The 13,747-nt window shown below is 48.8% G+C and overlaps 1 protein-coding gene across 1 annotated transcript in view; it reads left to right on the forward strand.

The window, feature by feature from the left end:
* Positions 1-5,189: 5,189 nt before the first annotated feature.
* Positions 5,190-13,747, forward strand: part of Slc4a8 (solute carrier family 4 member 8) — a 61,348-nt gene continuing 52,790 nt past the window's right edge. Inside the window, exon 1 of the mRNA XM_051189927.1 lies at positions 5,190-5,416. Within this exon, the coding sequence (XP_051045884.1) occupies positions 5,372-5,416 (45 nt within the window). The 5' untranslated portion in view covers positions 5,190-5,371. The remainder of the gene's footprint in view (positions 5,417-13,747) is intronic.

The raw sequence follows: 13,747 nt of genomic DNA on the forward strand, positions 1-13,747 counted from the left end.
TATCCCTAGAAGATAAGACATGGAGTGAAACTACTTTAAACAAACATTTCTGAGTAGGGTTAGGCTTGGTTAGAAACAGGTAAGAAAATTGTGTTTAGCAAAACATAAAAGGGCTCAGATTTAGTATCAAGAGCTTTGTTTGGCAAGTGGTCTTTTGTGAACACCTGTTTCTTGCAAATTCCTGATGGCTTGCCATCAGGTCCTGGAGTCCCTAAGTTCCTTTCCTCTAGCCTTCGCTTGCATATGACATTTTTCTCTGACGTGTTTTTCTGTTTTGCTCTGCTCTCTCCTTTCTGCTCCTCTGCTTCTGTCTAGATGTCTTAATCAGGGTTGGAAAGGACGAGGGGGTGGGGTGGGGTAGGTCTTTGCCTCTGTACTTATACTTCATCTCAGAGTCTCACTTAGTCTGGAGCAAGGTGTAAATGAGTCGGGCATGAGGAAGCTCTCTGGATGATGCTGATGGGGAGGGGGAGAGATTTGCAGTCAGGAGCTGGCTCTCAGCTTTTGCATTTCATTTTCTTTCCTGTGACATGTAGTGTTCCAGGCTGGCAGCATGCTGTGAACAAAGAAAATTGCATTCTCTCATCCCGTTAGATAGGCTGTGACTTGGCAAAGGCTGAAAACAAATCATGCACCCACTTAACCTTTCCATCGTGACAACCCCCCTTCCCCCATTCCATAGGAAGTGCTTCCAGACTGCACACGAACAAACCCTAATTAAGTCTTTCCTTGGATCCATTTTTTCTCCAACCTTTTCTTGGGCGTAGATGTGTAATTAAGAGGTATATCAAGAGACAATGTTTGTCTTGACAGGAGGGGCTGGGATGTTGCTCAGCTGGTAGAGTGCTTGCCTAGCATGTACAGTGTGCCCTGAGTTCAGGCCTCAGTACTCAGGTGGGGGTAGGGGAGAAACAAACAAACAACAAGGAAACAAAGTATAGGATTCAGCTGGAGAGCCTGGGGTGTGGTCAGGTGATAGAGGCACCAGTTTAATGTGGTCCAGGTCCTGGGTTGGATGCCAGCCAAACATAGAAGCAGAAAATCAAGCTGATGGGAAAAATTAAGAAGCTTTTAATGAAAAAAAATTGATTGCAATTATAGAACATTCTCTCAGATGTTTTGTTTCTTCCATTTTTTGTTGTTTTGTCACTTAGTAAAAGAATGTCTTCCAGCCAATACAATCACACTCACATACTGAAACACACATGCATACACATTCGCACTTAAATACTCACACACATGTATACACATTCACACTCACAGCCAGGTGGTGGTGGCACACACCTTTGCTTCCAGCATTCAGAAGGCAGAGACAGGCAGATCTCTGTGAGTTTGAGGCCAGCCTGGTGTACAGAGCAAGTTCCAGAATAACTAGGGCTGTTACATAGAGAAACCCTGTCTCGAAAAACCAACCAACCAACCAAACAAACAATAAAACAAACACATTCACACTCACATGTTCAAATGCATATACATTCATACCCACATATACATACATGCATTCACACTCATGCTCACATGCATACATATTCACACTCACTCATATGCATTCATATTCACACTTACATGCATACACATTCATACTCAAATACTCACTCAAACACACATGCATATACATTTACACTCACATACATACACAAATATACACTCACACATTTTGGTTGAGGATAGAACATGTGAACAATGGTGGTCCTTTAGGGTTGTATCGCTGAGGGACATGGTAGTCCTCTTAACTTGAGTAAGTAGACCCCTTTATATGACGTATACTTTATAGTGTTTGCACAGTGATGGACTTGCCTACCAGTGCGTTTCTCAGGACCATCCTTGTCCTCCAGCTAGGTCTGTATACAGTGTGCATATTTCTGTGCTTTGTATACTTACCTGGAAAGAGGCTTAAACAATTTATCATGTATCTGGGAGTTTCAAGATCTACCTCTTTCTCCCAAAGAGCAAGAACCACCAGTATGAAATAGAGACAGAAGCAGAGACAAGATCTGGAAGACATGAAGAGAGGGTGGGGTCTATACAATATAGAGGATCTAGGAGCACCCAGGAGGGATGTAAGCACGTTATATCTTTCATTAGATGCACCTGACCTCAGTCCCTAGCATCTCCAAGCACTTGCTGTTCTGGCTGGGTAACCTGGGGCATGACTTCTTCAAGCTTAAATTTCTCATCTATGAAATGGGATGACAGAGGTGTGGCAAGAATTAGATGAGGTCATCCCCATCGATTGTCCTGCTCCCTGTCCATTATCCTGCTAATTTGATGTGCCTTTTGTCTCTGCATGTGTGTGTTTGCATTTTCCTGTCCACTTTACTCTCCTTTCAGGCCAATTGCAGGCCCCACGAGGGTCTGCTAGTGTTGTTCCTTAGTTGAATGTTTCTTTCCCCCCAGCTCCTCCAGGACCTGTTTGCTGGCTATGCTCAGCCACTCATTTGCACTTTTTACTCCAGTATAGGGAGAACTCTGGGCTAGAAGAGTGATGCCTTCCCAAGCCAACCCAGCTTGGGAAGGAGAGACCAAATGAGCCCTAGGACAGAGTCTGCAGTGCTCCGTTAATAGACGCCTCAGAAGGCTTTGGTGCTGGCCTACTTTCTTTTTGTAATTCTCACAACAGGCCAGAAGATGGGGCTCTTGACCCTGAAGTCAAGGGCCAGAGGCTCTCCTTCCACATCTGAACTAAAGGGAAGTCAGATCCAGCAGGGCTCCTGGAAATCACATCCCTTGCCCTCTCCTGCCTCCTCTTCCTGTGGCTGAGCCCTGTCTATTGGGGCAGTGAGGCACGCAGGCACAGCCTCTCTTTGGCCACCACCTTTGGCCTCTCTTGAATTATGACACAGCCAGGCCAGTCTAATGAACTCCTAGCTTCAGGCTTGGCCTGTAATCCACCCCACCCTCTGGCCGCTTTTTCAAGATTGTCCAGGCTCACCTGGACTCATCTGTCTCATCAGGCTGTCCTCAGCTCCTCAAAGAATCGTCCCCTGTCACATGACCAGGTTCCTTCTGTCACATAGCTCTGTGTTTCCTTCACAGTGGCTGTCATAACTTTCAATTGACTTACTCAACTCCTGTCACCTCTCTAAATTCCAAGTCCCAAGGGGGCAAGCTCTTCTCATTGCTGGCTCGCAAGCACCACCCAGGAGCGGGTACAAGGGATCTCAGCAAAGCTATTTTAATCAACAAATGACGATGTCTGCCTGACCTGGACACTGTTTAGTTTTATTTTTGTGTGACTCGGCTTTCTCTCGAGTGAAACAGAGAGGGAATAGAGATGCCATGACTACTGCAATGGATGACACATTTTGTGACATTAGGTCCTGTTTCCTGGAAGGGCTCCCTAAAACCATGCAAGGGAGACGCAGTCCGAACTCATTGTCCAGCTCTCCACAGCCTGACAGGGGCATTTTACAACTGCCACCCTCGCATCTCCTGCTCCTTTCTGTGCTGTTACCACTCTCATCCCTGCGCCCCCAGCCTTGAGGGGCTTGCTTGCTCTCTTCATTTTGGCTCAATAAAATGTGTGATGTGTGTAGAGCCCTGAGGACAGCTTGCAAGAGTTGGTTTTCTTTTTATTTCATGTAGGTCCTGTGGATCAAACTCCGATAATAAGGCTCCCTGCCTTCACCTGCTGGACCTAGACACATTTATAAGTGGATTGAAATAAATGTACACATATTCACAATCTTCCAGATGCTCCATAACCTTGAGGTTATGTGGGGTACAGAGGCACAAGGAAAATAATCATTGTTGCCCTCTCTGCCTTATTTGTTAAGAGTCTCTCACTAGGGCCGGGTGTTGGTGGTGCATGCCTTTAATCTCAGCACTCGGGAGGCAGAGGCAGGTGGATCTCTGTGAGTTCAAGACCAGCCTGGTCTATAGAGTGAGTTCCAAGACAGCCTCCAAAATAATACAGAGATACCCTGTCTCTCGAAAAACCACACACACACACACACACACACACACACACACACACACACAGGAAAAAAGAAAAGAAAAAGAAAGTCCCTCACTAGCTCCGGACTGGCCTAGGACTGGTCTAGACTGGCTGGCTATTGACATCCAGACCCTCGTGTGTCTACCTTCCTCAGCACTGTGGTTACAAACTTTTGTCACCAGAACCAGTTGTTCCTCGCATTCTGGGTATTGGACTTAGGTCCTTACACTTACATAGGAAGAACTTCTTAGAGTCTCTCCCCAGCTCTAAAATTATAGTTCCTTTTTAGGGACATCAAGGCTCACTTTTGTTTCCAGTTTTGGTGACAATATAAAGGATGATATGCAGAAGTTGACTTTTTTTTTCTCTTTCTTTTCTTTTAGATAGGGTATCACCACGAAGTCCAACTTGGCCTTGAACTTGCTGGTAGCTTGTTTCAGCTCCCGAGAGTGAGGTGATAGGCACACCACCATAAGGGTTAAACTTTGACTTGTCATGTTCCTTTTTGAAGTTTTGGCAGAGGCTGACAATGATTTGCAATGGTCCCTTTCCTCCTAACAGTGTGGACCTCCTCCAGTCTCAGGTGATAGGGCATGTAAGACAAAAGTCCTTTCTTTCTCTTAAGCCACTTTCTGTTTTCTTGTAAAACCAGATCAAATTGAATGCATTACTCATCATTGTCCAACTTTGCCTCAGATCTGTTAGTTCTGCTGTGAGAGAATAATTTGTCTTAAAGCCTTTTTTGGACCAGTTGAAATCATCCTAGGCTCAAACTCCATGGTCTGCTGTCAGTCTTAGAGACAGGGAGGCCTAAGTCTCATAGCCTGTGGAGGGGCTGCCTTCTGCCTGCCTGTTGCCCTTTAATGCTCTTCAATCTGGCCACTAGGTCAAGGGTTAAAAAGCAATTTCAGAAGTCCCTCTCTTATCATTGTTCCTCCTCCCGTCATTGTTTCTGAGGGGAATCTTCTCCTGATAAAGTCAGACTAGGCAAACCCGACACTTTCCCACGAGTCGGGTAGAACTGCAAACGGAGGCAGTGATTTTCGCTCCTTTTGCAAAAGCAGCTGGAAGGACCTCTGAGCCCAGGGCCCCCTCCCTCCCTGAGGGAGAAGGGCGGGAGGCGGTTTCCAAGGCAACCGGCCCAGGGAGGGGTTGGCTCTCTGGCGCCCTCCTCCCCTCTTCCTGGTAGCCCAGGGTACCGCCGGACAGCGTCCTCCTGTGCTCCGCGCCCTGATTGGCTGCTCGGGCCGCTCTCTGATTGGCCGCGGTGGCGCCTCGCCGGCTGGTGGCTATGAAGGTGGCGCCGGTGGATGGTTGACCATTGCCTTTAGGGTCGGGGTCGCTGCGTGTGCGATCGGCTCACACTGGACTAGAGGGCGCGGACTGCTGCAGCTCAACCTGGAGCCCACCGGCGAGCCCAGGCTCCGCCCGGCCATGCCCGCCGGGAGCAACGAGCCGGACGGCGTCCTCAGCTATCAGGTGGGCCCCGCCTCCCGCTCCTCCCCGGCTCAGCCTGAATCGGCTGCCCACCGCCCGGCTCCTGTTCCAGCCGGGGTTCCAGGCGTGTCCCCAAGGGTCGGGGGAGGCCCGCGTGGGACGCCAGGGGGCGCTCCCGGCAGCCGGGGAGGGTGACCTTGGACCGAGCCCGGAGCCGCGAGCACCGCCGCATCCCTTGCATCGCCTGCTGCCCGCTGTTCTGGAGCAGTGACCTCTGTCCGCCGGCCCCCTTTGGCAGCAGACGCCGGCGTCTGGCCTTTCCTCGTTTTACCATACCTATGGGTGGACGAAAGGGTATCCGGGGACATTTGAGGGTCTTTGTGTTTTTATTCTGGTTCCTCAGTGGCTCAGAGGAAGCCTTGCAAAGACCAGGTGGCTGGGAACAGCCCCTGAGAATGTGGCCGGCTTTGTGCATCCCCGCCCTGCTGCCTAGAAGCTGATAAGTTCTGGATAGCGATACACATGGACCAGGGAAGCGGTGAGGGGTCAGGGACCACACCATCAGCCTTAAGTAGTTGATACTAGAACTGCAGGGGCGGCTAATATTAGGAAGCTTTGGACTAGGTATTAACAGTCTGTAGGTTCAAATCCCAATCTGTTTCTCATAGGCTTCCTGACATTGTGCAAACTACTTGCCTCTTTGAACCCCGATTTCCCCATTATTAAAATGGAAATAGTAGTATTTGTACTGTTTACTTCACAGGGCTGTTTTAAGAACTCTTTGAAACACAGTAAGTGAATAGTAGCTTTTTGAATTCTCACCCTCTCTCACCTCCACGTTCTTGTGAAACCCCCATTAGCTGTGGTTGCTGCCTTGAAAAGAAGGTTTGAAGGAGAGAAGGGAACCTATACGGGTCTTGGAAGCAAATGCCATGACATTAGGAGTGGGTTTTGGGAAGAGGCGGGGAAAACCTCCTGAGTGTAGTGAAATGGGTGTGACACTCCCTATTCCTCTTCCTGGCAGTAGTCTTTGCTTGTCAGTCACCAAAATAAACAGATCTAAGATTTTGGGGAAATCTGATCTCATGCTATGCTATAGTCAACTTCTGTTTGGGAGACATGGAGCAAAAAGAGGCTGCAGTCTTTCCTCTCCCAGCTGGTGGGAAAGGAGGAGAATTAGCTTTTGTTTGTTTGTTTGTTTGTTTTACTTTTGGTGGTGCTGGGGATGGCCTACCTCCTAACTTGCTAGGCAAATACTCTACCACTGAGATATATCCCAGCCTAAAGTAAGGTGTGTGTGTGTGTGTGTGTGTGTGTGTGTGTGTGTGTGTGTGTGTGTGGCCAGTTTGATATCCAGTGTCTTCATCACTCTACTCTTATTTATTAAAACACGTTCTTGCATTGAACCTGGAGCTTGCTGTTTTAGCTGGTCAGGTAGCCCTGGACAGCTTGTTTCCCCCACCCTCTGGTGCTGGGGATTCGGACAAGTACTGCCATGCTAGCTTCTTACATGGGTGCTGGGGGGGTCTGAATTCAGGTCTTCATGCTGCACAACAAGCACTTTACCCACTGAGCCATCTTCATGTCACACAAAATACTGTAGTCCCATTGCTAGGAGTCTGAGGCAGGAGGGTCATGTTTGGGGTTAACATAGATTACATGATGAGACCCTGCGTCAAAAGATCTGCATGAAGGAAATGTGTTGTTGTAAACTCAGGTGCTTTGGCAGCATCTCAGAAGGTCCTATGAGGGCAGCCATCGCTCAGGCCACAGAAGATGTTTCTAAGAAGAAGAAAATTTGGGCAAAGGTCTGAAGAGTATCAACTGAAGGAAAGGAAAGGTCAAAGAACTTGGAAACAGAGGACAGTGTGCAGAAGTCCTGTGGCAGCTATGGGACATGTTCTGCAAGGACAGTGTGGTAGAGCCACAGGGACCAGTGAGGAAGTGTGAACTGTGTTCTGGGCTCCTAACACAGCGAGACACTGTGGTCCCCACTGAAGAAGCTGATGTTTTTCTGAGGACCAAGAGCAGTCATGGTGAACTCTAAGCAAATGAGGGAAGGTGAGACCTGAGAGTGGGCTCAAGAGATGAAGGGTGAGGTCCTCATCAGATGTCCTCTCTTGAAAGATTTCTCTGGCTGCCGAGGGCGATCAGGCCGGGGTGGGTGAGGAGACCCCATCCATGCAGAGTGTGTGCAGGTTATATCGAGTACATAGTCACCATTCAATTCTGTTAATGGTCTGTGGTTTGTGTTTCTGGACAGAAGACAGTGTATTCTTTACATTGAGCTAAGATACTTTGTGGGTCATGGGGTGGAGAGAGGAAAGAGAGGGAATAGCGGACATAGGAACTGGAGATTGGGGGTGGTGAAAAGGGGAAGGAAATGGGAATGTTTTTGAGGAGACACAATTAGCCCATGGACCAAGCCTCCTGTGTGCCAACTTGAGAAGAGCTAGACCTTGCAAAGTGAGTGGATTGTGTGACTTGATGGGAGAAGGGTTCCAGACATGACATTCCCACTTCATAAGACCTGTTTTGTCAGGGACAGATTCCTGCCCTGCCCTTCTGACCACACTCTACAGCCATTCTCCACTGTGCAGCCAGCAAGGGGTTAGAAATGCAAACCAGATGGTGTCATGGCCTCACTGAAACCTCAGTGGCTTCTTGATGCATATTAGAATAAATCCAAACTCTGCCATGGCCTACCAAGGTTTGACGTGATCAAGGCTTGCCCACCCTCCCTGGATTCCTCCATTCTCACTGTGCACACCAGCTTGGGCTTGCTTTGCATTTCTCTGGTATGGCAAACTCCTCCTTAGCTCGGGAATGTGTCCTCTTTCTAGGACAATCTTGGTTTCCTCATGACTCATTCCTATCTCCCGAAGATTGGCTTCTCTTGACCTCCACCCTGAGTCACACTCCTCCATAGGATCCTCTTTGTGTTTCTGCCTAGCACAATGTGTGTGAGTGGATGTCCTGTTATCTTCTGAGGTAGAAGTTTCAGGAGGGCAGGGACGTGGCAGATGATCCTGTCTCACATACTGCCTGGTATCCAGTTAGTGCTGAGCTACTGAGTAAGTGAATGTTTTCTGAAGTGTTTCTCTTAGGAGCTTGTGATATTCCAGGCAGGATTTGCATGAACCAGTAGACATAAGCTTCTCCCTTTGCTCAGGTTAGCAAACTGCAGGATCTTCCCTCCTTTTCTCTGAGGAAATTCCATTCTGACCTTCCAGCTGGCTCCATGTAGCAGCTCTACCAGAATTTGCCACTCAGTCTCCCCTGCTCACACCACCTGCCAAGTGCGCTCATGTCTTCTGCCTTGCTGGACCATACAGGCTAGCTTTTGCCACTGAGCTGGTACTTTCTTTCATTACACACAATGAATGTTTTCCATGTGCTAGGCACCATGCGGGGTGCTTTCCATGTATTCTCAGGCTTACATTACAATGCTGAGGACTGCACCCAAGCCTCACATATGGCAGGCAAGCACCCTGTCACTGGACTGGACCTCCCAGCCTCATATCCCGGCTAACTTTTTCTGTAACCCTGAGAATTATGCACCTCTATTGTTCCTACTTCACAGATAAAGAAACAGAAATGCAGTGAGGTGAAATGACTTCTAGAAAGGGCAGAGCTCCTCTTGATAAAGGCTGTTCATTACCACAGCTGCAGCTTTGCAGTCTAGAGCAGTGTTTGGCCCTGAGTGAGCACCAGAGGTGCTCTGGGAAGTGTACAGGAAGGTGTTAGAGTGAGGCTAACTGGAGTGAGGGAGGCCCACCTGAGGCTGCTGGCATGATGTAGGTGCCTGCATCACCCACCTCCATTAACATGGCCTGCATCATCTACCTCCATTAACATGGCCTGCATCATCCACCTCCATTAACATGGCCTACATCATTCACCTAACTAAGCTTTCTGAGGTGTCACTGACATTTTAGGAGAGATGAGCTCTTAACAGGGGACACCAATAGAGGAAGGCAACCAGACAGCTTTAGGGAAAGTTCCTGCTTTGTGTTGGAACATCTTATATTACAGTTCTGCTGCTCAGCACTTTCAGAGCTGACCAGAAGGAAGTGCTGGGGGGGGGGGTTGGTCACCACAGTATCTGAGTAAGGTGGTGCTGGGCATCACTGGCAGGTCCAGGGAGTGTGGAGACGGAGGGGGAAGGTCATCAGTGGCAGGTCCAGGGAGTATGGAGACGGAGGGGGAAGGTCATCAGTGGCAGGTCCAGGGAGTGTGGAGACGGAGGGGGAAGGTCATCAGTGGCAGGTCCAAGGAGTATGGAGACAGAGGGGGAAGGTCATCAGTGGCAGGTCCAGGGAGTATGGAGACGGAGGAGGAAGGTCATCAGTGGCAGGTCCAGGGAGTGTGGAGACGGAGGGGGAAGGTCATCAGTGGCAGGTCCAGGGAGTGTGGAGACGGAGGGGGAAGGTCATCAGTGGCAGGTCCAGGGAGTATGGAGACGGAGGGGGAAGGTCATCAGTGGCAGGTCCAGGGAGTGTGGAGACGGAGGGGGAAGGTCATCAGTGGCAGGTCCAGGGAGTATGGAGACGGAGGAGGAAGGTCATCAGTGGCAGGTCCAGGGAGTGTGGAGACGGAGGGGGAAGGTCATCAGTGGCAGGTCCAGGGAGTGTGGAGACGGAGGGGGAAGGTCATCAGTGGCAGGTCCAGGGAGTGTGGAGACGGAGGGGGAAGGTCATCAGTGGCAGGTCCAGGGAGTGTGGAGACGGAGGGAGAAGCAAGGAAGCTTGGCTTTACAACCATCAGCCCTGGAACACTTTGTAGAAATTGTTAGAATACCAAACCCAAACCCTGGAACTGGACATAGGAGCAAATGACTGTGATCCTTGGAACTTGGAAGGTAGGGACAAGAGAGTTAGTTCAAGGTTAAAGCCTGGAAGATGACACAATGGATAGAGCACTTCTGGACAAGTGTGACCATTTGAGTTTAACCTGTGGGACCCACATAAAGGTTGAAGAAAAGACAGGCTCCACAGAGTTGTCCTGTGATCTCAGTAGGTGTACTGCGGCAAACACATGCCACATACACACACATGCACACACGTACACATACACACACACACATGCACAAACACACGTGGTGGTGTAATACTTAAAAAAAAGATGGATCAGCAGTTAAGAATACTTGCTTATTTATTTATTTATTGGTTTTTTGAGACAGGGTTCCTCTGTGGCTTTAGAACCTGTTCTGGAACTCACTCAGTAGACCAGGCTGGCCTTGAACTCACAGAGATCCTCCTGCTTCTGCCTCCTGAGTGCTGGAATTAAAGGCATGTGCCACCAACACCCATCAAGGTGCTGCTCTTACAGAACACCCTAGTTCAATTCCCAGCACCCACATGGTGGCATATAACCATAACTCCAGTTCTAGGGGCTCTGATGCCCTCTTCTGAAACCAGGCACACAAGTGGTGCACACACATATGTGCAGACAAAACACTCATACACATAAATCTAGAAAAAAAGAAGTTCCCAGTTAATTTTGGCTACATAGAAAGTTGAAGGTCAGCCTGGGCTTTGTGAGACTCTGGCTAAACAAACAGCAAAGAGACAGTGCCAAACCCTGGCATGTGGGTGATAACTGAGGAGTACAGCCGATGGGAAGAGCATCACACCTATCTTTTATGGTAGACCTGAAACAAACTCCCAGGACAAGAGTTCCTGAAGGTGCTGTGGTTTCTAGTGTTCAGTGACTTTGGCATACGGAACACAATACCTATTTGCCAAACAAGCAAGTGAGTGGCTCCACTGAGGGCGGATCAGCTTCCTGAGGGTCTCATTCACTTTATGTTAAGCAATGATAAGTATTTGCTCAACACTACTGAACAAAAACTCCAGTCCTAGAAGGAAATTTGCTCTGCTACCTCATTGCAGTATCCAGTCCAGACCCCTCCCCCTCTCCCAATACACGGGGTGGTGTGAGAACCTGTGGGTATCCTCTGTTGGGCTCTGCCAGCTCTGCTGGGGAGCCTCATAGGAGAGCTGTGGGCTGCCTTGCCAAGCAGAGCCTTGGGCAGAAAACAGGTGCAGTTCAGGCTGCACATTTACTTTCTTCAGAGCCTTAGATAACCATCTTAGTGTTGTTTGCCTTGGCAGGGTAGCCAGGGCCTGTAGTCATCAACACAAGGAGAAAAGCAGCGAGTTGGTTCTCAATCCGCTGCTAGGTTACAGCCGCACACCTTTGATAATGGAGCCTTGGCCATTTCCCATAAGGTAAGAACAAGTTCCCTCCAACTTTGGTAGTTAGGGAGTCAAAATACACACACTGCACTAGCCCCTTGTTGCTTCCATGACGTTACCAGAGACAGAGAGGCTCAGCTAACATATGTTTTCAGGCGACCGTTCTGTGGTTGAGAATCTGGTGTCTGTGCTCATGAGCATAAACTGTCACTGGGGTTGTGGCTCTGGAAGCCTCAGGACAGAATCTCTTTGTTCCCCATCTTGTTAGATGGGGATTCTTTGCTGGCATTCTTTGGCTCTTAGTTTTCCCCTCTCTTCTTCCTGCTTCTAAGCCAGAAGTCACATCTTTCAGGCCCACATTTTCCCCTCAGATCTGCCCCCCCCCAATTCTACTCTTCTGCCTCTTTCAGCTATGGGTGAGTTTTTGGAAAATATTTACATGGATGAGAATTTCCCTTGCATGTATGTGGGTGCTCCATGTATGTATGTTACCACAGAGACCAGAAGAGGCCTTGAATTCCCTGGAACTGGGTGACAGGTGGTTATGAGCAACCACATGGATGCTGAGAACTGAACCCAGGTCCTTGGGAAGAGCAACAAGCGCTCCTACCCAATGAACTCTCTCTCCAGCCTCAAAAAAGAAAGGCTCTCCCTATGTAGCCCAGGCTGGCCTGAAATTCACTGTGTAGACCAGGCTGGCCTTGAACTTGTGACCTTGCTGCTTCAGTCTCCCAAGTGCTGGAGTGCAAGCATGCTATTACCATACCTGGCTTTAGAATGCTTTTGATTACGTGAGGTTACTTTTTAGTTTACATAATTTTCAACAGTCTCATTGGAAGGTCAGTTTATCAGCGATGTGACCTTTAGCTGTAATCTTAATTCTCTTTTGCCAGGAAAAGTCACAAACTCTCAGATCACTGGGGGTTAGACATGCATCTCTCCAGGGACCATTATTCTCCAAGTCTATATTCAATAGGAAAACAATCACAGAGCCACTGCTGGAGAGTGAGAAGGACAGCTCCCAGCTAGTGACTCCTGCCATGAGGTTTTGTGGATCACTCTTTCTTGCTGTTGGGTATTTGTAGGCAGTGAGGAAGTAATTGAAGGCACTCAGACATGTTCAGCCCTTTGACATGTGCCATCCACAGAGTTCATGCTTGAGAACTGCACAGCACATGAGCTACAAAAAGTCACCAAAAAGATCTCATCTTTAGCTTCATTTGTTCTAAGTCAAAGTTAGACGTACTACAAGAGAAGCAGAGATCTGGGTCAGACACAGTGACGAGGCTTTCAAGGGGCTATAAGTCAGATGTTCTGTTGGGTGAAGATACAGGTGGAGAGGGATAAGGGTCTGGAAAGCAACTGGAGGGCGGCTGAGCAAAAGGACACTGGACATGTGAGGCTCTGGGGCACTGACAGCTTGGGAAGACAGTGTGACTCTCACGCTGTTCTCCCAGTGGGCGCGAATCGCTGAATAGATCTCAGAAATGACCACTTTTTTGCTTTGGGCACTATTAATATGCAGTTAATAACAAAACTTGAGCCTTTCAACCCCTCTCAGCTCCTGTGAGATCTTACTTAGCTTTGGTTTAGGGCCATGTGGAAGATGACATCTGTAGCAAAAACGGTAGGCATAAGTAAGCATTTTATTGAGACTAATACCTAGTTCTTCTGTTGACTAGAAACCCAGGGCTGAGGGATGTCCTCTGTGCGGGGTGCTTGCCTTGGGAGCCTGGAGCTCGCTCTGCATTATCACCCAGGAGGGGTTCTCTTACTGTTTCCAATGTTCTGGGTGGGGTGGGGGCCGGTGAGAGCGTGGCATGTAGGGAATTAGCTCCATGGGATGGGGGAGGGGGATGGAAGAAGTGTTTGAGATTAAGTTCAGTAGCTCACACCAGAAGGGTGATGCAGTTCATTTGGGCAGGGCCATCACCACAAGTCCAGAGTAGGACAGCAGGGGCAGTGTGTCAAGAAGGGGGCTCCAGTGGCCTCTGCCTGCAACCCTCCTTCTCCCTGCAGCTTCTTGGCTGTGTCTAGGAGTTGGGACTTTTTTTCTTTTTTTTTCTTTTTTTTTTTTTTTTTTTTGGAGACAGGGTCTCACTGTGTAGCCCTGGCTGTCCTGGAACTCAATTTGTAGACCAGGTTGATCTTGAACTCAGAGATCCTCCTGTCT

This window comes from Phodopus roborovskii, unplaced genomic scaffold (assembly GCF_943737965.1).
Source record: "Phodopus roborovskii unplaced genomic scaffold, PHOROB, whole genome shotgun sequence".
In the NCBI taxonomy this organism is placed as follows: Eukaryota; Metazoa; Chordata; class Mammalia; order Rodentia; family Cricetidae; genus Phodopus; species Phodopus roborovskii.